Source organism: Globicephala melas, chromosome 9, assembly GCF_963455315.2.
Source record: "Globicephala melas chromosome 9, mGloMel1.2, whole genome shotgun sequence".
Taxonomy (NCBI): domain Eukaryota; kingdom Metazoa; phylum Chordata; class Mammalia; order Artiodactyla; family Delphinidae; genus Globicephala; species Globicephala melas.
The window spans coordinates 75,190,475-75,218,052 of NC_083322.1; the positions used below are offsets into that span (position 1 = coordinate 75,190,475).

The 27,578-nt window shown below is 36.6% G+C and overlaps 1 protein-coding gene, 1 long non-coding RNA gene and 1 other non-coding gene across 5 annotated transcripts; 1 reads left to right on the forward strand and 2 right to left on the reverse strand.

Moving 5' to 3' along the window:
- The first annotated feature begins 311 nt into the window (after positions 1-311).
- Positions 312-25,780, forward strand: LOC132597792 (uncharacterized). Its single transcript, XR_009565113.1, has 3 exons — positions 312-394; positions 2,118-2,239; positions 25,763-25,780. It is a non-coding gene; the product is annotated as an uncharacterized lncRNA (long non-coding RNA).
- Positions 4,227-27,475, reverse strand: DBF4 (DBF4-CDC7 kinase regulatory subunit). Of its 3 annotated transcripts, none has more exons than XM_030857035.2 (12): positions 27,199-27,475; positions 25,781-25,953; positions 19,062-19,241; positions 16,987-17,037; positions 16,211-16,280; positions 15,932-16,008; positions 15,228-15,264; positions 13,975-14,017; positions 10,988-11,116; positions 10,350-10,464; positions 7,174-7,298; positions 4,227-5,362 (listed from the first exon to the last, which is right to left on the reverse strand). In XM_030857035.2, the coding sequence occupies exons 1-12, from the start codon at positions 27,242-27,244 to the stop codon at positions 4,369-4,371; spliced, it is 2,040 nt and encodes a 679-aa protein (XP_030712895.1). In that variant the 5' UTR covers positions 27,245-27,475; the 3' UTR covers positions 4,227-4,368. The 3 variants fall into 3 exon arrangements, with proteins under 3 accessions (XP_030712895.1, XP_030712894.1, XP_060160696.1); XM_030857034.2 differs by having other exon boundaries at positions 13,975-14,020; XM_060304713.1 differs by lacking the exons at positions 15,228-15,264; positions 15,932-16,008; positions 16,211-16,280; ... (2 more) ...; positions 25,781-25,953; positions 27,199-27,475 and adding an exon at positions 14,430-14,786 and having other exon boundaries at positions 13,975-14,020.
- Positions 8,143-8,249, reverse strand: LOC115853954 (U6 spliceosomal RNA). The gene has a single exon (XR_004039798.1). It is a non-coding gene; the product is annotated as a U6 spliceosomal RNA (small nuclear RNA).
- Positions 27,476-27,578: the final 103 nt, after the last annotated feature.

Below are 27,578 nucleotides of genomic sequence, written 5' to 3' on the forward strand. Positions count from 1 at the left end.
TGGTAATGATTCCCCTAGTCCTTCCCCAAAGGGACTTACCTCCAGGTATTTGAGTAATTGCACTGGGGAAAAGGGTAAGAATAACCCAATATTTGTTGGATGCAGGGTCTGAATTCACAGTGATACCTGGGGTCCAAAGCACCTCGTATAATGGATGCATATGGCAGCCAGGTAATAAATGGAGTCCTGGCCAAGGTTTGGCTCACAGTGGGTCAACAATGTCATTTGTTGAGCCTCTGAATATTTTATTAGAGCGAATACTTAGTACTTCATAAAATCCCTCGCGTTGTGTTCCTGACCTACAGGACAAGAATCATTATAGTGGGAGAGACAAAAAAAGAAAGAAAGAAGGAAGAGAGAAGAGAAGAAAAGGAAAAGAAAAGGAAAACACCAAGTAAGTGGTAATCTCTGAAACTGCCTCTATCCCTCAGCCAAATAATAAATCAAAAACACCATCTTAACCTGGGGTGGTGGTGGAGGAGATTAGTGAGCCTGTTAAGTATCTAAAAGATGGTTGATTCCCATCATCTGGGCTGTAAAGAATGACAGCAGACTGCCACAAACTGCGCTAAGTCATAGGCTCAACTGCAGTTGAAGTGCCAGGTGTGGTGTCCTTTCCATTGCACATGAATATACTCCCAAGTACCTGGTAGGCAGACATTGATTGGGTAGATGCATAATTTCCATCCCTGTTAGGAAAATAAAAGATCAGAAACAGTGTGTATTCACAGGGAAAAGATGACGGTAGTTTTACCTCAGGGCTATTTAAACGTTCTTGTCCTTTGTCATCCAGTAAGTTGAAGAGGATGCCATAGAGAACATCACATTAATACATTATATCAATGGTAACATATTTATTGGACGATATGAGCAAGAGGTCGCTAACATATTGGAAGCTTTGATAAGACACCCTCCCTAGAGGGTGAGAGAGATACCGTAAGAAGATTCAGGGACCTTGTCACATCAGTAATATTTTTAGAGTTCCATTGGTCAGGGGCATTCCAGGACATGCCATCCAAAGTAAAGGACAAATTATTGCACCCTGAACTTCCTAAACATGAAAAAGGAAGGATAATGCCTAGTAGGCCTCTTCAGATCTTGGAGGCAGTATATTCCAACTGGGAATACTGCTTCCACCCAGTGGCATGAAAGGCTGCCAGCTATGAGCAGAAAAGGGCTCTGCAGTCATGTAACCAGGCAGGTTCAAAGGTTCTAGACATCAGTGGTAGGAAAGTTGCAGTTTATGGCCACCGTCAATAGGGAATCACAACCGAGGCCCTGGGGGTTTTAGGATAAGGCCATGCCATCTTCAGTGGAGAATTATATACTTTATGAAAAATGAAGCTAGTTTGTTGTATGAGATGATGATGTATGAGAGATGAGTTACCTGACCATGGGGCAAAATCACCATGTGGTTACAACTGGCAATCTTGAGCTGGGGTTCTATCAGAACCATCCAGTCATAACTTGCAGCAGGTGCAGCAGTAATCCATGGTAAGATGGAACTGGTAGATACAGGGTTGAGCAAAAGCAGGACCCGAGGGTTCATGGAAATTGCACGAGCAGGCAGCCCAGACCCCCATGTCACACCTACAGGTGTATGGGCCATCTTTTAAGACCAGATGTAAAAAGGAGGAAAAACCCAAACTTGGTTCATGGACTAGTTGCTTCTGTGGTTGCAAGCTGAAAATAGATAGCATCCTCCGTACAGCTCCACTCAGGGGTGGTACTGAAAGCCAGTCACAAGGGAAAATCTTCCCAATGGGCAGAGCTTCAAGAGGTGAGGCTTGAAGTCACCCCCTTTGTGTGGAGAGAGAAGTGGCCTGAGTTCAGAATATATGTGAACTCTTCTTGGGCAGTGAGAAATGACTGGCTGTTAAGTGATTTGTGGAGAGACAGATTGGAAGATTACATGTAAGGGGTAGAGGCACGTGGCATATGGGAGTGGGCATGGAGTGTGAGCATCTCCATATCATACGTTAATACCACCCTAATGCTGACACGATGGGTACATAAGAAAAAGGGCTACGGTGGCAGGGATGAAAGCCATGTATGGGCTTAATGGTATGGGCTCCTATTCACTTAGGTTGATCTAGTGTTTCTGCTTTTGCCTGAAGTTCAACTTGCCAGAAACAGCGACCAACACTGAGCTCCTGATACGGCACAATCCCTCCAGGAGACCAGCCTGGCACATGATGACAAGTTGATCACGCTAGGCACAGTAACAGACATACTCCAGGTAGGAGATTGTCTTTCTTGCTCACGCCATCACTTTTTGAGGATTTGATTTATTGGCATGGAATCATACATAATTTCATGTTACACCAGGGGATTGACTTTATGGCGAAGGTGTTGGGAGTGTGCCCACGGTCAGGTGGTCCACGGTCTTAACTCATATAGAATCACCCAGAAGCTTCCTAAATGATAGAGTATTGGAATGGCCTGTTAAAGGCACAGCTGTAGCATTAGCTTGGAGGAGATATTTTTGAGGATGGGGTATCAACCTAGGATGCAGGATACACTTTTGAGTTCAAAACATTTATATGGTGCTATGTCTCTGATACAAGAATACATGCGTCTGGGAACCAACAGGTGGAAGCTGAGTGTCCCTACTTGCCATTATTATTCCTGTGTCCCTGTTGTAATTTGTGCTTCCCATTTTAGCAATTCCTGTTGAATTATAAGCTGCAATTACCACCTAGCCCCTTTGGGTTCCTTGTTCCAAGAGACCCCCAGACAAGGAGTCACCATCCTGGTAGGAGTAATTGATTCTGATCCATCTTTAATAAAGAAGGTGCTGCCCTAGCTGCTGGGAGTACAGGCAGTAGACAGCTTACAGCTGTCAGCTCCTGAAGGCATTCTCATCTGCAGAGCCTCGTCGCCTGGTCATGCCCCATCTGAGTGGTCATTGAACCGTTCAGTGATTTACCAGTCAGCTTCACCTAGCAACTGTGAGATTCTTGTGGGGCCAACTATGTCCAAAGGCAGTCGTTAGAAAACATCCTACATGCTAAACTCCATCATACAGTTTACTTCCTGTGGGAACCCAACCTGTGATGAGTTGCCATTACAACTCAGTTTTTATACTGTTTGAAAGTGCTAAGACAAGGTAAAGGAAAAGATTTTATGGGATTACTATTAGGGGTAACTAATGTAGTCTTTGGGACCTCAAAGAGTTTTTGAAAAACAAAAAACCAACCACTTAATTTGTCCCTTCAAAGTTAAAGATGTTTGTTAACAATAAGAGAAGGAACTGCTTTTGAAATGGTCACGATATGGGAGCATTTTGAAAATGGCTATTTGTCTGTTGTTACATGAGTTTACTACTGAAAATGATATGTCATTATAAGAACCCTCCTACTTATAAATGGAATTTTCTGTCCTGCATAAAAATCTTCCAAGGGGTTTTTTGTTTAAAACATAAATGCACGTATGCACTATAAAGGATATTTCAGTGATCCTCCTTTAAGTACTGGCATGAACAATAAAACTGTTAATTTTAGTTGACAGTGTGTTCATATAATATTCATTGGCACTAATTTTTATTGTGAACCATCTACCGGTGAGAGTTGAAATTTTCCTGATATTTGAATTTTCTCTTCTCTAAATTATTGAATCGCCAAGTAACTGATCAAAGGCAATCTGCATGTTTCAAAACATATCTAGTTCATTGCCATCCTTTCCCTTTCCTTTCTTGATACCAAATTAGGGATTAAAGAGTCATTTTTGGAAGAAATTATTTCCAAAGGTAAATAAGAACAGTGGAAAAATTATTTCACTCCATATGCTAGCCTGGTTAAGTTCTTCCCTCATGGCTTCTATTTATCTCCACAAATAACCTAACTCCTCAGTGCCAACACCCTAGCATGGTCCAACTAGTTCACCCTCATGTGTCAATGTTTCTGGTAATAATGATTTCCAGAACTCAGACACTGAAATACAATTTTTCCTTTCTGTATGAAAATTAGGTTTTTAAAAGCAATATTATCATGTTATCATGGAAATCTGTTTTAATAGACAATAGATATAACTAGAATATCTAAATTTATAATGCTAAATTTTGATATTCTCAAAATTTCCCTTGAAATTAGTTTTCACTGACATAAAGCAAACTTATTATTCATAATAGTTCTTAGAAAACAGTTATGAACATAGTATGCAAAATGAGTCACAATTTATTCTACAATTTTTCTAGAATATTCAATTCTGTAGAAAAATGCAGTCACCTTTATTGTTAATATTTACATTTCATCCTGTAAACAAAATTGGCAAAACCTCACCCCCAAAACTAAGAATTTTTATACATATTCTTAAAAATTTCAAGAATATGATCTTCATTGCTTCTGAAAGGTATTTATTTTTTTAAATCTAAAAACCAGAAAATGTAGAAGTTGAAGGGGAAGAGAAAAACACTGATAACAGATTTGAGTTTTCCTCTTCCCAAATATCTAAAACATCACATATACCACTGTTTTCGGTGTAGCTTGTGAAACCCAAAAATTCTGACTTTTCTTCACTGGTTTGAAATAAGTCCAGTAGAGACTGTACTGATGAGCTACAAATTCTGTTTTCTTCTTGTGTAGTAAGAAATTCAGTTCTTTTCTTATCTAACTCCACATTTGGTTCCAGGTTTTCTTTTTTATTTCTTCTTAATAGTATTTTCACTTTCCGATGGATTTTACCAGAAGGTAAACTATCCATATTCTTGATGTCACATGGGTTGGGTTCCTCAGTAGGGCTTTGGGATGGAGCCTTTGCCTGAATTGTTAGGTGCTTCTGTGAACTGTTTATTGCTAACAGATCAGAATCACGATGAAATACTGAACGAAGGTCCTTTTCCTTCATATCCTTTGCTGGAAAAAGTACAGTATCTGACTTTTGTTTTGGTTGAGATGCACTATTATCCGTACTGAAATGAGAAACTTGTACAGATGCCTGTTGCCTATGTGGACAGTGATCCACCCTTACTTCTAAGTCATTTTCATTTATGATTAATTTATGTTTAGGAACATTAAGAATGCATTCCTGTTTATTTTTATGTGGAGATAGAGATATAAAATTTAGAGATATAAAATTTTCTTTTATGTCATTTTCAGCTGGATTTAACATGGAACATTTATTAGATGTTTTATCATCATGTCCTCTTAATTCACTTGAAGGGTGTGGGATGTGTTCTGAAGTAGACATAAACTTTTGTTCAGGTTCCTGGGTTTCTTTATCCAGGAAACCGTGCTCCATCACCTGTACATTTTCCCTGGAGTTTTTCTGAGAAGTATGTTGTAATTCCATCTTTTCTTTACGTTCAAACTTTTTCAAAACATTTGCAGTAATAGGAGAAAGGGAACCAACACTGTATTTTATTCTTTAGAGGAAAAAGAAAAGAAAAAAAATTAAAATTGCTATCAAAAATTCCTGAGTATTTAAAAACTAAATTAGTAAAAATCTTTAAAAACTGTGTATAAAACTTATTTAACTTAGAAAACACTACAAAAATACAGAACTTTTACTATTTAGCCACATTTACTTTAGATGCCTTTATTTTTTTGGCCACGCCACGTGGCATGCAGGATCTTAGTTCCCCGACCAGGGGTCAAACCTATGCCCCCTGCGGTGGAAGTGGGGAGTCTTAACCAATGGACTGCCAGGGAAGTCCACTTTAGATGTTTTTAAAATAATAAAACTTTACAGATATAGCTAAAAACTCTAGTGTACCATTCCTCATCCACATTCTTCCACTTCCTCCCAGAGGTAAGCAGTTTCTTGACTTTGGTATTTAAAACTACTTTGATCATATAAATCAAAGAAAGATGATAGTAAAGGGATTTGGGTCTGTTCTTAATTTTTTCACTATCCTGAAAAATTTCTTAATTTCTGTGCTTTGATTTACATTAATGTTGACTTAGCATGTGGAGAATGAGTATTGGGAAACCTAAGGCAGAAATGGATATTTATTTATATTTAAAAATAAACAATCCAATATTATAGTAAGCCAGAAACCTTATATCATTATACTTCTAAAGATGACAAGTCAGTAATCCTTAAGTTTCACACACATTTTTGACTTAAAACTCTCTTCTTCATGGAGTCTCTTAATACCCTTGGGATGCTAGTTTGTATTAGACAATCCTAAATTACTTACAAAGAGAAAAAAACTTAACGGCTCACTAATTATGTTTTATGTTATACATGTCACAGATAATGAAGAGAAATATAGAATTCCACCTGCCCCTTCAAAACCAGAATGGTTACTTTTCTATTTATTTTGTTGATACTTTCACTTAAGACTCCTCTTGAACAAATGGAGGATATAAAATGTAAAAACACTAGTCCAACATCACTCTTCTTTAAAGTCCAGAGATGTTTAAGTGACTGGTCTATAGAGATAAAAATTGTGCAGATGATAAGATAATTAAGGAATAAACCAGTTTATATATAAGTACTAGTTCAGAATTTTGCTGCAGAATGAGTTTTTAGGGAATTCTAAATTCTTACAGTAGCCCATATAAGTTTTAATAGTTGGAAATATGCTTCCTCTCCAAATATTACATCAGTCATGAACAATCATTCTGAATGTTACAGAAATAAGAGGTTTAGGAACTGTTCTACCCAGATATAGCCAAAAAACTTTCTAGTTAATTTTCAGGAGTTGTAGCTTGGTATCATTTTATAGTCTTCTTTATGCCTTAAGATTGGTCTAAAAACAGATATAAGGACTAAACAACCTATTGAGTTATTACCAATTCTAGGGTATATTCATATGAAAGCATGTCTTTTTATTTTAGATTTATGGGAATAATCTTAATGAGGCTCATTTTGTCAATGTACAGTTACTGTATACTGAACATCACTGTATTCACACTTTATACAGCTCGGGCCAAATCTAGTCTGCCATCTATTTATTTTTTGTGGTTCACAAAATATTAACTATGTGGTTCTTTATAGAAAAAGTTTGCCAACTCCCCTTTTAGACTATGTTAAGAAGAGAGCCTTAAAAGTAATAATTAGGTAAGCGTCTTTGGTGGCGGTGGAGGAGGGAGAGAAAAGAAGCAATCAGTTCTTAACCATATTTCTATGCTGAAAATATAATCCTTCTAAGAACAGAAAACATTGGATTTATTTTTAGTTTAATGGTTTAATATTCTTGTAAAATTTAAAACTTGGGTTGATAATTACCTTTTATTTTTAGGCATGTCCCTTTCATATTCCACAAAGTCAAAAACTAACTTAGATACAATGTCATCAACAAGTTGATAGTGATTACTCTGTGCAAAGTTTCTGTGTTGCTCACTTAGAAGATGCTAAAATAAAACAAAAAAGTACATAAATCATAATTGTATTTTAAAAGTAATAGATACTTTTTTCTAATATTCTTATGCCCCTAAAATTAAGTATCTAATAACTACTCCAAAGAAATATCCTTTATCAGAACTTAAAATAAGTAGAATAAAAGTAACTGCTGAGAAACCACTAAAAGTACTTTGGTTTTTAGTCTTCTGTTTTTCAATCAGAAAAGTCAAGTACTAATTAATTAGTAGTTTAAGGGAACTGAAAACCAATGAGCTACATCAGAAAATGAAGATAAAGCTGAAGAAAAACCGTAACATATAGCATTTAGTGTGCTGATATTTTTGAAAACACTTCTCTTTACTACTTTATCCTTATGCAATTACCACTAAGTAATAAGTAAGGTAGGGCTTATAAAATATTAAATACATGAAATGTTATGTAACATACAAGAATCTAAAACAAGAATCTAGAAGAGAGATTAAGTAAAAAAAGATGAAGTACAACTAATGCTGTGAAGAATAAAAAAAATTTTGAGAATGAGGGAATAAATGATCTCAATTACCCAGTGCTTATAACTGAGTACCGAGAAGCTTTTCTCAATCTTAAGGGTGGTTAAGAACAAAAGTCAACAAGTTCAGTGTATTGGGATAAAACTCAGAGGAAACAAAGTTCCTTCTGAATAGGTGGAATCTCCAGGCTAATTCTATCATTTGTCTATCAGCTGATCAGGGAATTGTAACTAGAAGCCTGTATCAAGGTGATCATGGAAGAACCTCATTTCTGTTTCCCTAGTTTCATATCATTTTAACTTTTTTTTTGGTTATCCATTTTATTATTTTTTTAACATCTTTATTAAAAACATCGGAACACTTCACGAATTTGCGTGTCATCCTTGCGCAGGGGCCATGCTAATTTTCTCTGTATCATTCCAATTTTAGTATATGTGCTGCCGAAGCAAGCACTAATTTTAACTTGCGATGATTTGATTTTAATTCCAAAAATGAAATTCTTCACTGGTCACAAAAAATACAGTATTCTGGAATATAAACGTATTCCTTCCTTGCTTGCAAAATTTACCATATACAAATTATGTATGCTCAGTAATGTTAAAACTAATGAGAAACGAAACATTAACTTTGTAAGTTCAGATTCTGTTTATTCATGTTCTTGGAAGGAAAAAGTACTAACTGAACTAAGAAAAACGACTTCCAACTTTTGTGTAGCTCCTCTCTACCTCCACCTAACTCTTTTTTTTCATCCTTTAAGTCTTGATTTAAATGTCACTTTCTCAGTTGAGCCTTCCTTGTCCCTCATTCTACATTCAGTACTCTATTTATTACCACTGCACTTCATACTTCACTTTTCATCCTACTTGCAAATACATGTTTCATATCTATTTCCTCTGTCAGACCGTAAGATGGTAAAAGGGTAGGGAATATATCTGCCTTGTTTGCTGCTTAATTTCCTGTGATCAGATTTGTTAAATGAATGCCTCGACACAGGTGGAACTGAATCACTGTGAAATCAAAGTTTCAAAAAACAAAATATTTTCTATATTCTTAGTGACTAGGGATCATATACATGAAAAACTGTAAAAAAAAAAAAAAAATTAAAAATTAAAAAATATCCATCACAGCCTCTACTTTGATTTTCCTTTCTTGTGGTTGATTTTTAGCCCCAACATCCTCTGAGCATCAAATTAGGATCCACAAACTGATATTAAGGAAAACATCCATTTTAGATTAATTTATTGCAAAAGCAAAGTAAAATTTCAGGACCAATCTACAATTTAAATTTTCAAAATGATTTTTGAGAAGGGCAAATATTTCTGAGAAAGTTCAGCTTATGATTAAAAATAATTTTAAACTAACTTTAAAATTAACTATTTTTCTACTTTATTATATAAACTGAACACAAAAAACTGACACAAACTTTCAGTTATAAAACAAACTTCCAATTTAGAAACTGAAGACAGAGGTAGTTTATGGATCAGATATTTTCAAATATTTTTTCTCAACTTTCCCACCATCTTCTACCAAAACCAAGCACCAAAACAGACTGTCCCAGTATTTTAAAAATTAACAATTCAAACAATAACAGCTAATATTTAATAAGCACAGTGCCAGGTACTGTCCAAAGTCTCATAGACAGGAAGCCAGGATTCAACCTTGGGCTAGCCTGGATCCAAAGCTCTTGCTCTTTTTATCAGTTTACAAATTGTAATTGTTCCCATTTTTTAAACTTTCTCTTCATCCCATATATATTTTCAACAATTTCTTTTTCTGCTATTTCAAAGAACTGTCTCCACTTTCTTCTCATCCTCCCATTAGTAAATCACTTGCCCATTTTTTAATTGTTAAGGCCTGAAGCATGCAGTGACCCATGACCCACCCTCTCTCCCTCCCAACATCCCATCCACTGCACATCCTCTTGGCCTCGCCTTTACAATCATATCCGCAAGCTGACTTCTACCACCATTGCTCAGTCCACCAACATCTGTTCTTTGATCCTGGCAATCAGTTTCATTTAGCACTTTTGCATTGCTTATTTCAACATTCACAAGTCTTGTTCCCTCAACTTCTCTCAGGTCTCTACTCAAATACCACCTCATCAGTTAGGTATTCCTTGTCTAGTCTAAATAAATAGCAACAACACCTTCATTCCTGCTTTATTTTCTCATAGCACTGATCTAATGTTCTCTCTATATACTTCACTATTCTCTTATCCTGTGGTTAGCTCTCTCTCCTCGCCTTCCACAGAATGTAATCTTCACAAGGGTTGTGAATTGGTCACTTTTGTTCAATGCTGTTCACCCAGAGCAGTAATTGGTACACAGCAGGTGCTCAATAAATATTTGCTGAATGGATAAAAATGATTTTTCAATACACATTTCCCCACTTTGGGTTCTTAAAATTCAAGATAATTCTACCAAAAAGAAGTATCTACTACTTAATAATTACCAAGTTGTAAACCACAATCAAAAGAATAAACTAAAATTTAAACAGCAAATATTATTCATAGTTTTAGAAATATCAACCCTCTAAATACAAAATCACATTTACAGTATCGAGATCTTCGTATTTCTGCAAGCAACATTCACAATATCCCTTTTTTTTCTTCTCTTTTAACTGGAGTTGAACTGGGATTCCACCACATTTATCACCATCTGTTTGGATCCTGATAGAAATATATGGTAAAAGATTAACCGCTGAACGTAAGGAATAATTTTTAAAAATTTACTCCTCAGCTATCAAACAGCATCTGCCATAATTTGCAGAGATTTATATAAACAAATACTTTTAGCCATTTTTCTTTTTAAGAAATTGAGAAGCAAACTGAGAATGTAATGATTATTCTGGAGAATATCTCAGATCACTGAAAAGAAACAACACATTTGAATTATTTGCAAATATTTTTAAGCTCCTCCCCAGAGCCCCCATCTAAAGTGGCTAAATGTGACATACTTGAAAAAGAGATTCAGACTTTAAATCTAGCAAAGGGGCATTAAAAATATCCAGGGGAGAAAGCACAACAGTGATTAGACAGACACACACAAACCAACACACACACACACAGACACACACAGACACACAGACACACACACACACCCCAACACACACACACACACACCATGGCGTTAAATGAATTATTTTAAATATTTGTTTAAAAAGATAAAAAATTACTTGATGGTTAAACCAACCTTAGTTTAACCTGAGTTTCCTTTTGGGTGGTAGATGGCTTATCTACATCAAATGGACTGGAGGGCTTCTGAACAGAATAGTTTATAAAAGGCATATTGGTCAGCTGAAGATAAAATGGCCTATAAAGCCTAAAAGAATAAAAAGACAAATACATGAGAATCTTTATGATGAAAGAAAACATGTTTGAAGTCTTATATTTCAAAATCATGTAATTCACCTGGAATCTGAAATAAACAATAGGAATCAGTTAAAATTTACTATTTACTATTCTTAAGTGCACAGTTCAGTTGTATTAAGTATATTCAATGTTTTACAACTATTAACACCTGTCCATATCTAGAGCTCTTTTTATCTTTCAAAATTGAAACTTTGTACCCACATATAAAATAAGTAACTCCCCATTCTCTCTTCCCCACCAGCCCCTGACAACCACCATTCTACCTTGTTTCCATGAATTTGACTACTCTGGGTACCTCATTAGGTGGAATCATGTAGTATTTTCCTCTTATTTCATTAAGCATAATGTCCTCAAGGTTGATCCATGTTGTGGTGTCAAAATTTCATTCCTTTTTAAAGTTGAATAATATCCCATTTTATGTATATACCATATTATCCATTCATCTGTTGATGAACATCTGGGTTGCTTCTGCCTCTTGGCTATTGTGAATAGTGCTGCTATGAACATGCATGTACAAGTGCTTCTTCTAAACCCTGTTTTCAGTTCTTTTGGATATATACTCAGAAGTGGAGTTGCTGGATCATACAGCAAGCAGTTCAAAATTTTTGAGGACTCTCCATATGGTTTTCCATAGTGGTTACACCATTTTCTAATCCCACAAACTGTGCATAAGAGTTCCAATATCTCCACACCCTCACCAACTTTTTTCTTTTTAAAATAGTACCCATCCTAATGGTTGTGAGGTAATAGATTTCTCATTGTGGTTTTGATTTGCATTTCTCTGATGATGAGTAAGGTTGAACATCTTTTCATATGCTTGTTTGCAATTTGGGTATGTTTGGAGCAGTGTCAAGTCCTTTGCCCATTTTTTAATTGGGTCATTTGATTTTCTGTTGTTGAGTTCTTCATATTACCATCTTATTAGATACATAACTTGCAACTATCTTCTCCCATTCTGTGGTTGCCTTCTGTGTTATGTCTTTTGTGCACAGAAATTTATAATTTTGATGTAATCCAATTTAGTTCTTTTATCTTTTTGCTTCTGCTTTTAGTGTCATATCCAAGAAATGACTGCCAATTCCAATGTCATATAGCTTCCCCCTATGTTTTTTTCCCCAAGAGTTGTATAGTTTTAGGTCTCTGACTCATTTTGAGTTAATTTTATATATTGTATAAAGTAAGGGTCCAACTTCATTCTTTTGCATGTGGCTATCTAGTTTTCCCAATACTGTTTATTATTATTACTTTTTTTTTTTTTTTTTTGCGGTACGCGGGCCTCTCACTGTTGTGGACTCGCCCATTGCGGAGCACAGGCTCCAGACACGCAGGCTCAGTGGCCACGGCTCACGGGCCTAGCCGCTCTGCGGCATGTGGGATCTTCCCGGACTGGGGCACGAACCCATGTCCCCTGCATCGGCAGGTGGACTCTCAACCACTGTGCCACCAGGGAAGCCCCCAATACTGTTTATTAAAAAAGACTGTCCTTTCCCTACTGAATGTTCTTGGCATCCTTGTCAGCAATCATTTGATCATATATATGAAGATTTACTTCTGGGCTCTTTATTCTATTCCATTGGTCTATATATCTGTCTTTATGTCAGTACCAAACTTTTGATTACTACAGCTTTGTAGTAAGTTTTGACATTGGTTAAGTGTAGACCTCCAACTTTGTTCTTCATTTTCAAAATTACTTTGGGTGTTCAGCGTCCCTTGAGATTCCATATGAATTTTAGGACAGATTTTTCTCTTTTTGCAACAGAAGTCATTGGGATTTTATAGGGATTGCTTTAAATCTGTAGATCACTTTGGGTAGTACTCACATCTTAAAATATGAAGTCTTCCAATCCATGAATATGGGCTGTCTTTCCACTTATTGATGCTTCTCTAGGCCTAGTTTTATTTTTTAAAGTATTTATTTTTATGGCTGTGTCGGGTCTTAGTCGTGGCACGTAGGCTCTTTCTTGCGGCATGCAGGCTTTCTCTTCTCTAGTTGTGGTGCGTGGGCTCCAGGGCATGTAGGCTCTGTAGTTTGCAGCACACGGGCTCTATAGCTGAGGTGCGAGGGCTTAGCTGCCCGCAGCATGTGGGATCTTAGTTCTCCAACCAGGGACTGAACCTGTGTCCCCTGCATGGGAAGGAGGGTTCTTTACCACTGGGCCACCAGGGAAGTCCCTCCAGGCCTAATTTTAAATTGTACTTTTTTTTCCTTACAGTAGCACATTTAAAAAAAAGAAGCGTTCAACACATCTTTGTCACCTCATTGAGCACCCAAGAGAATTAATCACACATGTCTAAATGAGTAACTAGAATGTGTAGGGAAAGAAATCTAATTCTCCCATGCCTAATTAGTCTACTTATATCTGTAGTCTTCATTAAGATTATTCTATAGAGCTTCAGAATGAGTTTGCGAAACTACCAAATTAGATGTTATACTCAGATTTTGTATTTCCAAGTAGTAACTAATAATTTCTTTTTTACAAATGTAGATGCAGTCTTTAAGTAGTAGTTCTAAATCATATGGTATTACCTTTAGCTAGAGAATGGTTATTTGAAATACTGAAAAATGAGCTGGTCTCGTGATTGCTCTAAAGTAGATTTTCAAGGAATTATTATCTAAAACCTACTGAAACTTAATTCAGTCCTTGAGCACGAAGTAATGCTACTTTTTGAAACTGTGCCACATGCATATTAATATCATATAAATCTAACGTAAAGGGACCTAACAGTATTAGCGGGAACAGTTTAATTAGTTAGATTTTCTCCTTTAATATTGTATTAAATCATACAGATTGAATTTAAGATACTTACTGGCTTATATCTTCCACCTTTACAAAAGGCTTTTTGAGTCTACCTGCTTGGGAATATACAAAACATGATATTAGATGCTTACAAATCCAGAATTTTTTTTTTTAAATAAAACTACTCTGGCTAAAATAATCCAACTATGTATCCATTATCCATTTCATTTCAATTTGAAGTTTTTAGCCTCAGGTAAGGTATCCTGCAATTATAAATCCATTTCCAAAATGACAGAAGCTCTGTCTATATTCTGTGATTCTTAAATGGAATGGATCTCCTAAAGGATCTATAAGCAGAATTCCGGAGGATTTTGAGCTAGAACAGGAAAAAAAATTTAACTTTTATGTTCACTACTCTCTAACTGAAATGTAACATGTCCTTCAATTTTGCATATAAGCAAAAGAATCACAGTAGTATTAGCAGTGCTTGTAATTTTTATTTATTTATTTATTTTACTTATTTACTTTTGGCTGTGTTGGGTCTCCCTTGCTGTGCACAGGCTTTCTCTAGCTGCGGCGAGCAGGGGCTACTCTTTGTTGCCGTGCGTGGGCTTCTCATTGCAGTGGCTTCTCTTGCTGCGGAGCATGGGCTCTTGGTGTGCGGGCTTCAGTAGTTGCAGCACGCGGGCTCAGTAGTTGTGGCTAACGGGCTCTAGAGCACAGGCTTAGTAGTTGTGGCGCACAGGCTTAGTAGTTGTGGCACACAGGCTTAGTTGCTCCGCGGCATGTGGGATCTTCCTAGACCAGGGCTCGAACCCCTGTCCCCTGCATTGGCAGGTGGATTCTAAACCACTGTGCCACCAAGGAGGCCCAGTGCTTGTAATTTTGATATCAGTTGAAACATATTTTCATATCATATTAGTTACTACAAATATCTCAAAGCATCATTTATACTCATCACTTCAAAACAAAATTACAGTAGCAATTATAATCACTGCTAGAACTTTTTAATGTGTAATAAAAACAAGTATATAACTATTTTATACTGAAAAATATTCTGATAACTGAATTTCAATATAATTGATTTTCTTAGTGATATAATGATAAGAAAAAATGTTTTAAAAAACATTATTCTAACAAAGGTCCGTAGAATTTACTAGACTGCCAATAGGGGTCAATGTTCTAAAGAAAAAAAAAAAGGCTAAGAACCACTGAAAAAGTCATTTAAAGGGTTGGTTACATGATATGTTAGAAGATTTTTATATGTTTTATTCTATTTTCTAAAAGCAAAACAAACACACATAAGGAAATCAAAATACTTACTTCTTGCTTTCTGTGTGCCAATACTTACTCTTTTCCCCTAAAAAAAAAATGTATATATATATATAAAAAAACATATACATGGTAAAAACACTGGGCTTGAAAGTACAGTGAAAACAGCTATTGCAATTGCTCAATATCCTCAAGACTAAAAAATCATATAGGAAAACAACTAAATAAAGGAAGGGTGATTATTGCAGTTTCATGGGGAAAAAAGAGAAAAAGCTGCTTTTCAAAATCAGCTCAACCAAAGAAATGAAAGGAAACAAAGATCATTCAGGAATTAAAGATTTTATCCAGTGGTATGGAACTTAGTAATACAAGCTCACTTTTACAATACCCCCAACAAACATTTTGCATTTTAGCTATGTCTTCACAGAAAGAAATCAACCAATAGAGAAAAGGCATGGTTAGTAAAATAATCTAAAAATAGTCATGTAAGTTATTTTTATGCCCTCATTCAGCAAAACCTTTGTGATAAACTCATCAAAGGTGGAACAACTTTTACCTCATGAGTAAATCCTAAAGTAAAATGATATGCAACAATTTATTCAAATGACAGAAACATGCATATAGTACACAGGATTACCCCTAGGATATTCTGGCAGTAATATTTTCCACTTGGCAAAAAAATTTATAAATACATAAATAAAAACCAAGCTTACCATTTTCTTTAATTAGTTTAAAAATTAAGGAAAATAACATACCCCATCTCTTACAGAAGTACTTGATTTCTTGAGTAAATACAATTCTTTTTTCTTTTGTTCAATGTAGTATCTAATGTCTTTATTAAAAGAAAGAAGGGTTTAAGATTAGCATTTTTACCTTTGGAGTTAAATGCTGCTATTTTCTTATAATTGTAGTAAATTTAGATGAAAGAATTACCCTTAGAGGTATCTCTTGCTATCAGAATTCTATCTAAAATTAGGAATGAAGAGACAGACACTTATAACAAATATTGTCAAAAGCAGTAATAAAATCCTTACCATCAATATGAAGAATTTTTACTCCCCATGATAAGGCGTTTGATAATATACTGTTTGAAGGAATAAAATCCTGTTAAAAAAAAAAGTTTGATAGTTTTTTCTAGGAAATTACTCTTTTAAATGAGCTAAATTAAAAATATTATCTGAAGCTTAATGTCACTGAGATGGTTATTCAGAACAGACCCTATACAGTTACAATAGCATTGAGGACATCAGTTTTTTTCTTCTGAAATTTCTAAAACCATTTCTGTTTAATATACCCCCATATTCTTTTTTTTTTTTTTGCAGTACGTGGGCCTCTCACTGTTGCGGCCTCTCCCGTTGCAGAGCACAGGCTCCAGGTGCACAGGCTCAGCGGCCATGGCTCACGGGCCTAGCCGCTCCACGGCATGTGGGATCTTCCCGGACCAGGGCACAAACCCGTGTCCTCGGCATTGGCAGGTAGACTCCCAACCACTGCGCCACCAGGGAAGCCTTACTCCCATATTCTTGACAATTAATGTACCCTGTAGCCTTACAGTTAATAGTTTCAAGAAATTATTTCTTTTAAAGACACAAAAATGCCACAGGCTTCAGAAGTGGCCAGTAATATTTTAAAAGGCCACAAGATGGAGGCGTTTCTTCATGAAAAGCAGATTCTGTTCTTTATGAGATACATGCTGATATTTAGGCTTTTCCTATTAAAAATGAGGAAAAGATTTCAAGAACATCTCTATTTTACATTTCAGTTTTTAGTAATAGAATATACACTGTGAATTTTTAAAATTCCTACTTACATGGTCCTTGATAGCTTTTTCAACTAATAATTTTCCTCTGCTCAAACACACCTATAAAAAGACCAGAGAACAATAGTTGTAACATAGTGCCTCACTGGAAAAAATTTTTAAAAGATAAAATAGCTAAAGCAAGTAGATAAAATTTAAAGATGAATTTTAATATAAATATGAAATTTAAAATACATAAAGTTTATTTGTACAAGTCTTAATGACCATCAACATAATAAATGTACCGTAAAAAGTGATTTCCTTAGGGTCTTTGTTTGTAGTAAGATCTATTAAAAAGTTTGTTTCTTTTTTTGGTAGAGCCTAAACTCAGCTTAAAAAAAAAAGGTCAGTTCTGTAGTAAATGTTATTCAACATGAAAAATAAAATAGGTTGATCTGAAATTCTATCTAATTAAATAGTAAGTTTACATTTTAATTTCCTATTTAACCAAAGATCTAAGGATATAAGTAAACCATATATACTGTTTTTACATAGCATTTCATTTTTTAAACAAAACAGTAGGAAAAGCAGTTGAAATGCTAATAGCAGCAGTTAATTTGGAACTAGTCACTGGTGTACAACTGTGTTCCTCCAAAAAAGCATTAACTGAAAGAATGTATGAGGCTTCCTTGGTCTCTTCTTCTTTGACGTTTTTTCTTCTTTGTATTTGTCTCTTTTTTTTCAAGAGATATCTTTTATGTAACAATCATTTCTTTTACCTGTTCTCCCCCGCTCCCATTTTTCCCTGTTTTCCAAACGGCTGCAGTAGATAAGTTGGGGAGGATATTTTTTAAATTTATTTTTAAAATTTATTTATTTATTATTTATTTTTGGCTGCATTCAGTCTTTGTTGCGTTGCGCGGGCTTCTCACTATGGTGGCTTCTCTTTCTGCAGAGCACAGGCTCTAGGCGCGCGGGCTCTAGAGTGCAGGCTCAGCAGTTGTGGCACACGGGCTTAGTTGCTCCGTAGCATGTGGGATCTTCCTGGACCAGGGATTGAACCCGTGTCCCCTGCAATGGCAGGCGGATTCTTAACCACTGTACCACCAGGGAAGCCCCGGGGAGGATAATTTTAAATAATTAATTTCAATCTAAAAATGAGATAAACACTATTTTTCAACCTCTTGCCCTTTTCATACCCAATTAAATCAATTTAATTTATCCTTCACTGTATCTTACAACTTACTGGCAACTGAGTGGTAGGGATATGATGTTAGTAATTCTAGTACAGGGGCTGGCAAACTTTTTCTTTAAAGGGCCAGATAGTACATGTTTATATGGCTCTGCAGGCCATATAGTCTCTGTTGCAACTATCCCATTCTGCCTTTACAGCAGTAAAGCAACCAGTCAATATGTAAATGAATGGTATGTCTCTGTTCCAATAAAACTTTACTCATGGACAGTGAAATTTGAATTTCACATAATTGCCACTTGTCACAAAGTATTCTTTTGAATTCTTCCCCAACCACTTGAAAATGTAAAATCCATGCTTAGCTCGCAGGCTGTAAAAAACAGGCGGCAGGCTTGGGGCTTCCTTGGTGGCGCAGTGGTTGAGTCCGCCTGCTGATGCAGGGGACGTGGATTTGTGCTCCGGTCCGGGAGGATCCCACATGCCACGGAGTGGCTGGGCCCGTGAGCCATGGCCGCTGGGCCTGTGCTCCGCAGCGGGAGAGGCCACAACAGTGAGAAGCCCGCGTGCCGCAAAAAAAAAAAAAAAAAAAAAACAGGTGGCAGGATGGATTTGGCCCATGGGCCATAGTTTGCTTACCCCTGCTCTGAAACAAACAAAAGGTTTCTATTCCTTCTTTAAAAAATGATCTGCTGTCACTCTTTAGTTGTAAATTACTCTAAAAATAAAAGCCATCACTAAATGCAAGGGCATATTTTAGGAATCAGTGTGACTACACAAGCACTGTTAGGAGAAAAATCACCTTTCTATATACAACAGCAACCTTATTAACGACTGGAAAGCCACACTTAGTGTAGATATTATTCTACCTAAGTGAACTCTGCTATCAGCCCACTCTTGAAAATTATAAAATCCTATAGCCTTTCCCAGAGTCTCAAACCATATTTCAGAGACTTACTGTATCTGGAGACTTAAATGAACTTCCATCGTGGCTGGGATGAGGTGATGTGGTTTCTGCAGTATATGTAGATTCTGGACTTGGTACAGGAGAAATTCGTCCCAAGGTTTGTGCAAATTTAGCTTCCTTTTTATTTGAAATAAGATAACTGATATCTTTGCTGAGAAATTCTTCAACTCGCTAAAGGAAAACAAAGTATTTTTAAGTAAGTCATATAAACCATAAACTGTTTCATATTCTAGGCACAGTAGAAAATGCCAATTTGATGCATTTTAATATTCTAAATTTCTATACTGTATTATTCTGAACCTAGAGTTGAGAAAGTACAATGAGAATTCTAATAACACAACAACAGCATGTAGTTTATATATCGTAATTAGTTTAATCCACATGACAACCCATAATACTAATATTATCCTTATTTTGTGGAGAAGAAAACAGAAGTTAAGTGACTTGCCTTGAGGGTTACACCAGTAGTAAGAGAATTTGAACACAGGTACTCTTTTTTTTTTAACCTTAATTTTTTCTTAATTGAAGTATAGTTCATTTACAACGTTGTGTGAACATAGGTATTCTGTTTCATATCCATGCTCTAAAGCACTACTGTCCAATAGAACTCACTGTAATGATGGAAATGTTCTTTATCAGCATTGTCCAATATGGTAACAACTGCCACATGTGACTACTGAGTACGTGAAGTGTAATTAATGTGACTGAGCAACAATTTTAAACTGTTAATTTTAATTAACTTAAATTTCAATAGGCACATGTAGTGAATGGCTATAACACTGGATAGCACAATTCAAACTTATAAAGTTATAACATCTTTCCTTAAGACTTAAACTATTAAAAGGTAGGAAACCCTTACTTTTAAGAGTGTATGACTGAGACTTCCCTGGTGGCGCAGTGGTTAAGAATCTGCCTGCCAATGCAGAGGACACGGGTTCGATCCCTGTCCGGGAGGATCCCACATACTGCGGAGCAGCTGAGCCTGAGTGCCACAACTACCAACGCTGGGGGCCCTAGAGCCCGTGCGCCACAACTACTGAAGCCCGAGGGCTCTCAGGCCCCTGTACTGCAACTACTGAGCATGCTGCAACTACTGAAGCCTGCATGCAGCAATGAAGACCCAACATAGCAACCCCCCCCCAAAAAAAAGTGTATGACTGTTTTGAAGAGAATTTCCCTAGTTTGAAAACCACTGCTTAAATGTCTGAATTTATAAACACATGTACCAAAGTCAATAAGTCAGTGTTGAAAATCACTGCCATCCAAAGGCAGGAAAATTAAACTAAGTAGAAAAAATACTATTAATCATTAACTATTTGCATAAATGAGAGACTCAAAGTATTTTAAGCAGCTGTATCTAATTTCTGTAGGGTCTCACAACATAAATGAAGATAATAAAAAATGAAGCAAAGTATGTAATTAATTTCATCTAAGCATTAAGCACAATTTGTTGCTAAGACCACCAGCTGCCTTGGTTAAATGCAAATCACTAGTTCCTTTTTTTCTGAGTAACATTTTCATCCACCAGTAAATAAAGTACATTTATATATTCTAAGGATGACGGACTCAAATGCCTACAAGGGCCAGCAAGAATACGAATGAACGATTACATGTCCAATACTCTTTTCATCTTCATAAATATGTGGCCCCAGCACTGACAGAGCTTCCAGTTTTTCAAGAGATCTGCCCAATCTCCCAACCATTAAAAAAAAAAAAAATTGTGATAAAATACGTAACATAAAATTTACCATTTAAACCATTTTTGAGTGTACAATTCAGTGGCATTAAGTATATTCACAATGTTGTATAACCTTCCCCACTATCCATTTCCAGAAGTTTTTCATCATTCTAAGCTGAAACTGTACCCATTAAACAATAACTCCCCATTTTCCCCTCTTGCCAGCCCCCCTTTTCTTTTTTTTTTAAAGTATATTTATTTGTTTAGTTTTGGCTGCACTGGGTCTTTGTTGCTGTGCGCGGGCTTTCTCTAGTTGTGGCGAGCGGGGACTACTCTTGGTTGCAGTACGCGGGCTTCTCATTGCGGTGGCTTTTCTTGTTGCAGAGCACGGGCTCTAGGTGCACGGACTTCAGTAGTTGTTGCACACAGGCTCAGTAGTTGTGGCTCGCAGGCTCTAGAGTGCAGGCTCAGTAGTTGTGGCGCACGGGCTTAGTTGCTCTGTGGCACATGAGATCTTCCCAGACCAGGGCTTGAACCTGTGTCCCTTGCATTGGCAGATGGACTCTTAACCACTGCGCTACCAGGGGAGTCCCTTGCCAGCCCCTTTTGATGCTTACTTTCTGTTTCTATGGATTTGATAATTCTAGGTACTTCATATAAGTGGAATCCTGTATTTGTCCTTTTGTGTCTGGTTTATTTCATTTAGTACAATGTTTTCAAGGTTCACTCATGATGCAGCATGGATCAGAATTCCATTCCTTTTCAAGGTTGAGTAATATTCCACTGTATGTATAAACCACGTTTTGTTTATCCATTCACCTGCTGATTAACATCTGGGTTGTTTCCACCTTTTGGTTATTGTGAATAATGCTGCTATGACCATGGGTATACAAGTATCTCTTCCAGACCCTGCTTTCAGTTCTTCTGGGTATATACCCAGAAGTGGAATTGCTTGATCATATGGTAATTCCATTTTTAATTTTTTGAGGAAACTACATAATGTTTTCCGTAGCAGTTGCACCATTTTACAATCTCGCCAACAGTTCACGAGGGTTCCAGTTTCTCTACATCCTCACCAACACCTATGTTGATAGTGGCCATTCTAACAGATGTCAGATGGTACCTCAGTGTGTGTTTTTTTTTAATTGAAATATAGTTAATTTACAATGTTGTGTGTCTGGTGTACAGCAAAGTGACTCAGTTATACATATATATACATATTCTTTTTCATATTCTTTTCCATTATAGTTTATTACAAGATATGGAATATAGTGCCCTATGCTATATAGTAGGACCTTGTTTACCTATTTTGTATATAGTAGTTTCTATCTGCTCATCTCTAACTCCTAATTTACATCCTCCCCCCACTCTCCCCTTTGGTGACCATAAGTTGGTTTTCTATGTCTGTCTCTATGTTTTTGATTTGTATTTCCCAGTGATTAGTGATGCTGCACGTCTTTTCATGTGCTTATTGGCCATCTATACGTATATATCTTCTTTGGAGAAATGTCTATTCAAGTCCTTTGCTCATTTTTTAATTGGATTGTTTTTTGTTGAGTTGTAGTAGTTCTTTATATTCTAGATATTAATCCCTTATCAGATGTATGATTTGCAAATATTTCTTTTCTCATTATGTGGGTTGTCTTTTCACCCTCTCGATAGTGTCCTTTGATACACAAAATCTTCTCATTTTTACTAAGTCCAATTTATCTATTTTTTCATTTGCTGTCTGTGCTTTTGGTGTCATAGTCAAGGACTCAATGCCAAATCTAACGTCATGAAGATTCTCCCCAATACTTTCCTCTATGGGTTTTAGCTCTTATATTTTAGATCTTGATCCATTTTTAATTAATTGTAGCACATAATGTACAGTAAGGGTACAACTTCATTCTTTTGCATGTTGATATTCAGTTTTCCTAGCATCAGTTGTTAAAAAGATGATCCTTTCCCCACTGAATGGTCTTGGTGCCCCTGTTGAAAATCAACTTACTATATGAGAGGATTTCTGGGTTCTCTCTTCTATTGCATTGGTCTACATGTTTGTCCTTATGCTAATATGACACATTTCCCTTGGTTTTCCATTTCCTGTACCTCAAATTACAAGTCTTTAATAATGAAAAATATCTTTTACAATCTGGTCCCAATGTAACACTGTTTCTTGCCATATCCCCCATCTAAATCCCAAGCTCAAGTCATATTCTTAATATTAGCAGTTGCTCAAACAAACCACACAGACCTATATTTTAAATATGTTCTTTCCTCTATTTAGTTTGTTCATTTTACCTGGTATATTCCTACTAGGCTTTCAAGACTCAGCTCAAATTTTATTCCTGCTATAAATCCAAAAGGCAGAGTTAATATTTCCACTTCTATATTCTAATGGCAATTTCTACATAACTTCTGTTAAAGCACTGACAATGCTATACTGTAATTTATTGATTTAGGTGTCTGATGTTCCCATAGACTGAGAATTCCTAGAGGATTAGACTACATCTTATTTTTGCATTCCCCAGCATCTAAAATAGTGCTAGCATATGGGAGACACTGGTGGAATAATTTATGAATGAATTTCCATATGCCCAAATCATAACCATTCTTCAAAGCTGAGTTCAACTTGTGTCTGTACAATGGTCTCCAAGATTCCTTAGTTGGAAGCAATCTTTCCCTCTTATAACATTCTATATTACAATTAATTGTACCAATGCCATCTCTGCTTAGATTAGAAATTGAGGGTGGGATGGACATCAGATTCATTTTTGAATCTACCAAAGTACTTAATACTGTGTCCTGTACTGTTGAGTTAGTTTTATCATGGCCTTTAATTTATTAGCTACTGTGGAATCTAGGTCTTTAAAAGAGTAAACTCAAAACTTATTTTCTGATTTCAAGGTCACACTGAACATCCAAAACAAGTAATTCTGTCCTCAAGTTCATGAGGACAGAACTATGCCAAGGTATCTGACCCTACATCTCTTTTCTTCTCCAGCTGTCTTATTTTAGCCCAAACTGTTTAGATATGGGCTTAAGCATGGTTGGTTTTACAACAGCAACCTTTCTTGCCACTATTAGAGATATTCCCCCATTATGTCAGCACTTCACTGATGTGCTCTCAGTGGCTGAATCTTCAGAAGTGTACTCTCCAAATAAAAGGTGTATTTAGATATTTTCATTCAGACTAGAGAAAGCAAATGCATAAAATGGACAGTTCAAAAAAAGATGACACTGTTAATAACCTGAGGCAAAATAAATTACAAATGGTTAAAGGATCTAAGTAATCCTAAAAATTAATAAGCACAGTCCTTTTGAGGAAGATCTATCAATATTTAACTACACGTTTCTTAAAGTTGAATCTTAAATTAGTGTATAGAAATCAAAGTTCCTTTATAGCTGCCATACGAGATTTTCGTAACAGTCTTTTTCAGTGATAGAAATAGTACTGTGCTAGAGACAGAAATCATGACATCATGAATTATTGGAAAGATAGTGTGGGGGGAGATCAGAATTTGATAAAAAATCTTAGGAGAAATTAAAAGAATAAAGTCAGTAAATCAAATTCAGTTGAAAATCCACAGCTTTGGGGAAAAATTTGGAAACTTATGACATTAATATGCTCCTCATTTCATTGACCTACTTCAAACCATTTTAGGATAAAAATTTGAAGTGTATAAAACCAACTTTCAGCTCTTTCTCAGCTATTATCTAACACATAAGTGAATTCAAAATTTGTTTCTTGCAAGTGCCTCAGGAACTGCTATGGGGATGAGAGAAGAGAGAAAAAGGGGGTAGGGCAGGCAGTCCCTGCACTAGCTTCTATACTGCTGTTTTAGCTACAGCAATTCCCTCTTTATTGGCTTTACACATTGGACTTCTGAACATGATTTTGTTTGAAGGGTTCCACTGCTAAAAGCACAAATCTAAAATTAATGATTTAGATTAGAAGGGTTAATAAGTTTTTCCATTATATTTAAGAAAGCTCTCAAACCATATCAGATAGCTACTTTGTAGCCACTGATTGCTAGAGGAACAGAATGGTGCAGTAGCATGAGTCCAGGTATTAGGCTGATTCTACCCTGGGTCAGTCACTTACTTCTCTGGACACTTAAGTACTTAATTTTTAAAATAAGGGATCTTTACTCAATGATGGCAGGTTATAAAACATGAACTTTAGTAATGCAGTCATATGGTCATTATGGTACATGCTACTACTATGACAAATGTGTAACAATGTTTTATTTTAAGAAAATGAATAGCAAAAACGTAGAATAGCTTTTCAAAGACAGTTAAGTAAAATATCATATCAAAAAATGATTCCAAAAAACTTGTTACATGTTCTGCAAATTTCTATTCCAGTAATGGCAGGATTTGTTCATATTATTCAAAAAATGTTAACCATGACAAAGTGCAGCAGAAATCTTTGAAACAGGAATAATCAGGAAATAAATGAATAAAATCTTAACCTTGCTAAAATTTACCCAGTACTACCCTTAATCCTAAGAAAGTCTTAGAATTTTACCCAAATTTTCTAATTTCCTAATCAGTTACTCAATGTATAAGGTAGGAAAGAAGCACGTTTTCCATATTTATAATCCAAAATCGTTCCCTTAATGACATTCATTCTGTTGAGACTGTATCAGTCAAGAGAAATTTTAACTCTTTGTGGTTTGAACAGGTTTTCCTTGTTCTGTAAATAACATCTTACTTTCATGTAGCTTCCCAATAATCATAATCAAGGAGTTTCTGCCATCTGGAGGACATCCCAACATTACCATGAGAAGGCAATCAGCAGTTCCTTCAGGACATGGGAGTCTCATTTCTCACACTTGTGAACTTCACACCAGACTAATAATCACAGAAACCTGAAAGTTTTGTCAGCCTACAAAAGGTTAAAACAAATGACTGTTCATTAATGATAAACAGCTGTTAAAAATGTTAAGCTTGGTGCTTATAAAAGTTTTTTTCCAAAAGGAAAATGTTAAATGATTACAAATTAACAAGTTTTCCTTTTTTGTTACAGTGTATGGTTTTGACTTACCCCTCCCAGATCCTTAATGTCCTTTTGCAGTTTTTCAGATATGGTGACAGAAGGTAAGTCAATGTAAAATACTTTACCCCAGAGTGGCTCATATTTGGATTTTTCTTGTTTGTTATCAGTTTTCAGAGATTTCAAAGACGGTCGGTTTTTTTCATTTTTGACTTGGATTCCACCTATTGTTTAAAAAATTTAGAATTAGATCATGTTTTACGCAGACAGAAAATTTCTACTGTTTTAAAAATATTTGTTTATATGATAATATCACAGAGAGAAAAATCTTTATAATCCTACTAGTTTAGGCAGTCATTAACATTTTAATATATTTCTTTGTGGTATCACTTAAGATAAAGGCAAAATACTCTATTTTAACAGATATTATATGTCGCAAAACGACTATTGTTCACAGTCAACAGTTGACTCTGCAAGAAATATTCATGTGTTTATCCGTGTTTTATGCATTAAGGCAGTGAACTATGTAAAACCAATTTGAAAGAGTTTTCCTAGTATGTAAACTGCATGGAGTATTTACTCAACAAATACTCATGGAGCGTCTGCCATTCTGTTGAACACTCACAACTGGTACTTAAAATGTTGAACATTTAATAATGCAAGAAACCTGTTACTCAGAATGACCTAGACCTCAAAGGTTCCTGACTGCTCAAGGTTGAGTTTCACATAGAGTCAGTGTGTATATTAAGAAGAACTCGGCGGTCCATTTGAAGAACCAAATCACCATTCATTTCATTCTTTCCTTTGAAAACATCAGATCCAAACAGCTGCTTAAAAATTAACTTTAAGAACTCAATCTGTTCATAAGTAGGAGACCATATATACACACTATACATATCAATATATACCCACACACACTATACATGTTAAAAAGAAAAACAGGCTGGAATGCTTTACCAAATAGAAGTGATTGAAAATGAAAGTTTGCTCTTGTTTCTGTCTGTAATGTTGAAAACAGCAACGGTGTGTTTGAAATACAAACACTTTCCCTCAACTTCATGAGTAAGACCAAAAATCCACCCATAATCACCCAGTTTAATCAGGAAGCGAAAAGCCCCGAGCACATCTGCATTTAAATCGAGGCTCAAGCGGCAGCCTCAAAGGGTCGCAGCATCTGTGGGAGCCCCGGCGGGTTCCCGGGTCCCGCATTGTCTTCTAGTTTTATAACCGACAGCGCTACCGGGAATTTGCGGCCGAGGCTGGAGCGTGGAGAGCGCCAGGGGCCGGGCCGGGATCCGTTCCCTTCCTGCGGCAAAACCCTGAAGCAAGCCTTCTTTCAGGCCAGAGCAGGATGCACGTGTCAGAAGAGAAAAGCAGAGACCCAGCGTGAGAACTCTGAAGAATCAATTATGGAACCATGAGGGAAGGAAAGGATTAAAGGGACTGCAGCCGGAGGAGGGGCTTCGTACCCTGGAAATGTCCTCTGCTGTGGGTCCTCATGGCTCTGGAGTTCATGGCAGCCGCCCGGCACCTACATGCTGGGTCCGGAGAGGGTGTCGCGCCGGGCGGCCGCGGAAACACGGCTCCTCAAGGCCCGTTGACCGGCCGGTAGCTTCTCCGCTTCCGCGGGCCACCACACCCACGCAGTAGAGATGCCGCGTCTGCCCGCCGAGTTTCCGGGGGCGGAATGCGGCCTCCGGGCGCGAAGGAGGAAGTGGCAAAGCACAAACGAGTGGGCTGCGGCGGTTGAAGATTTGAAAACGCGTCACGCGGCCGCGGCGCCGATACGCGCGCCCCGCCCCCTCTCACGCCGCGCGCCCCGCCTTCGCTCTCCCCCACGTGCTCGCGT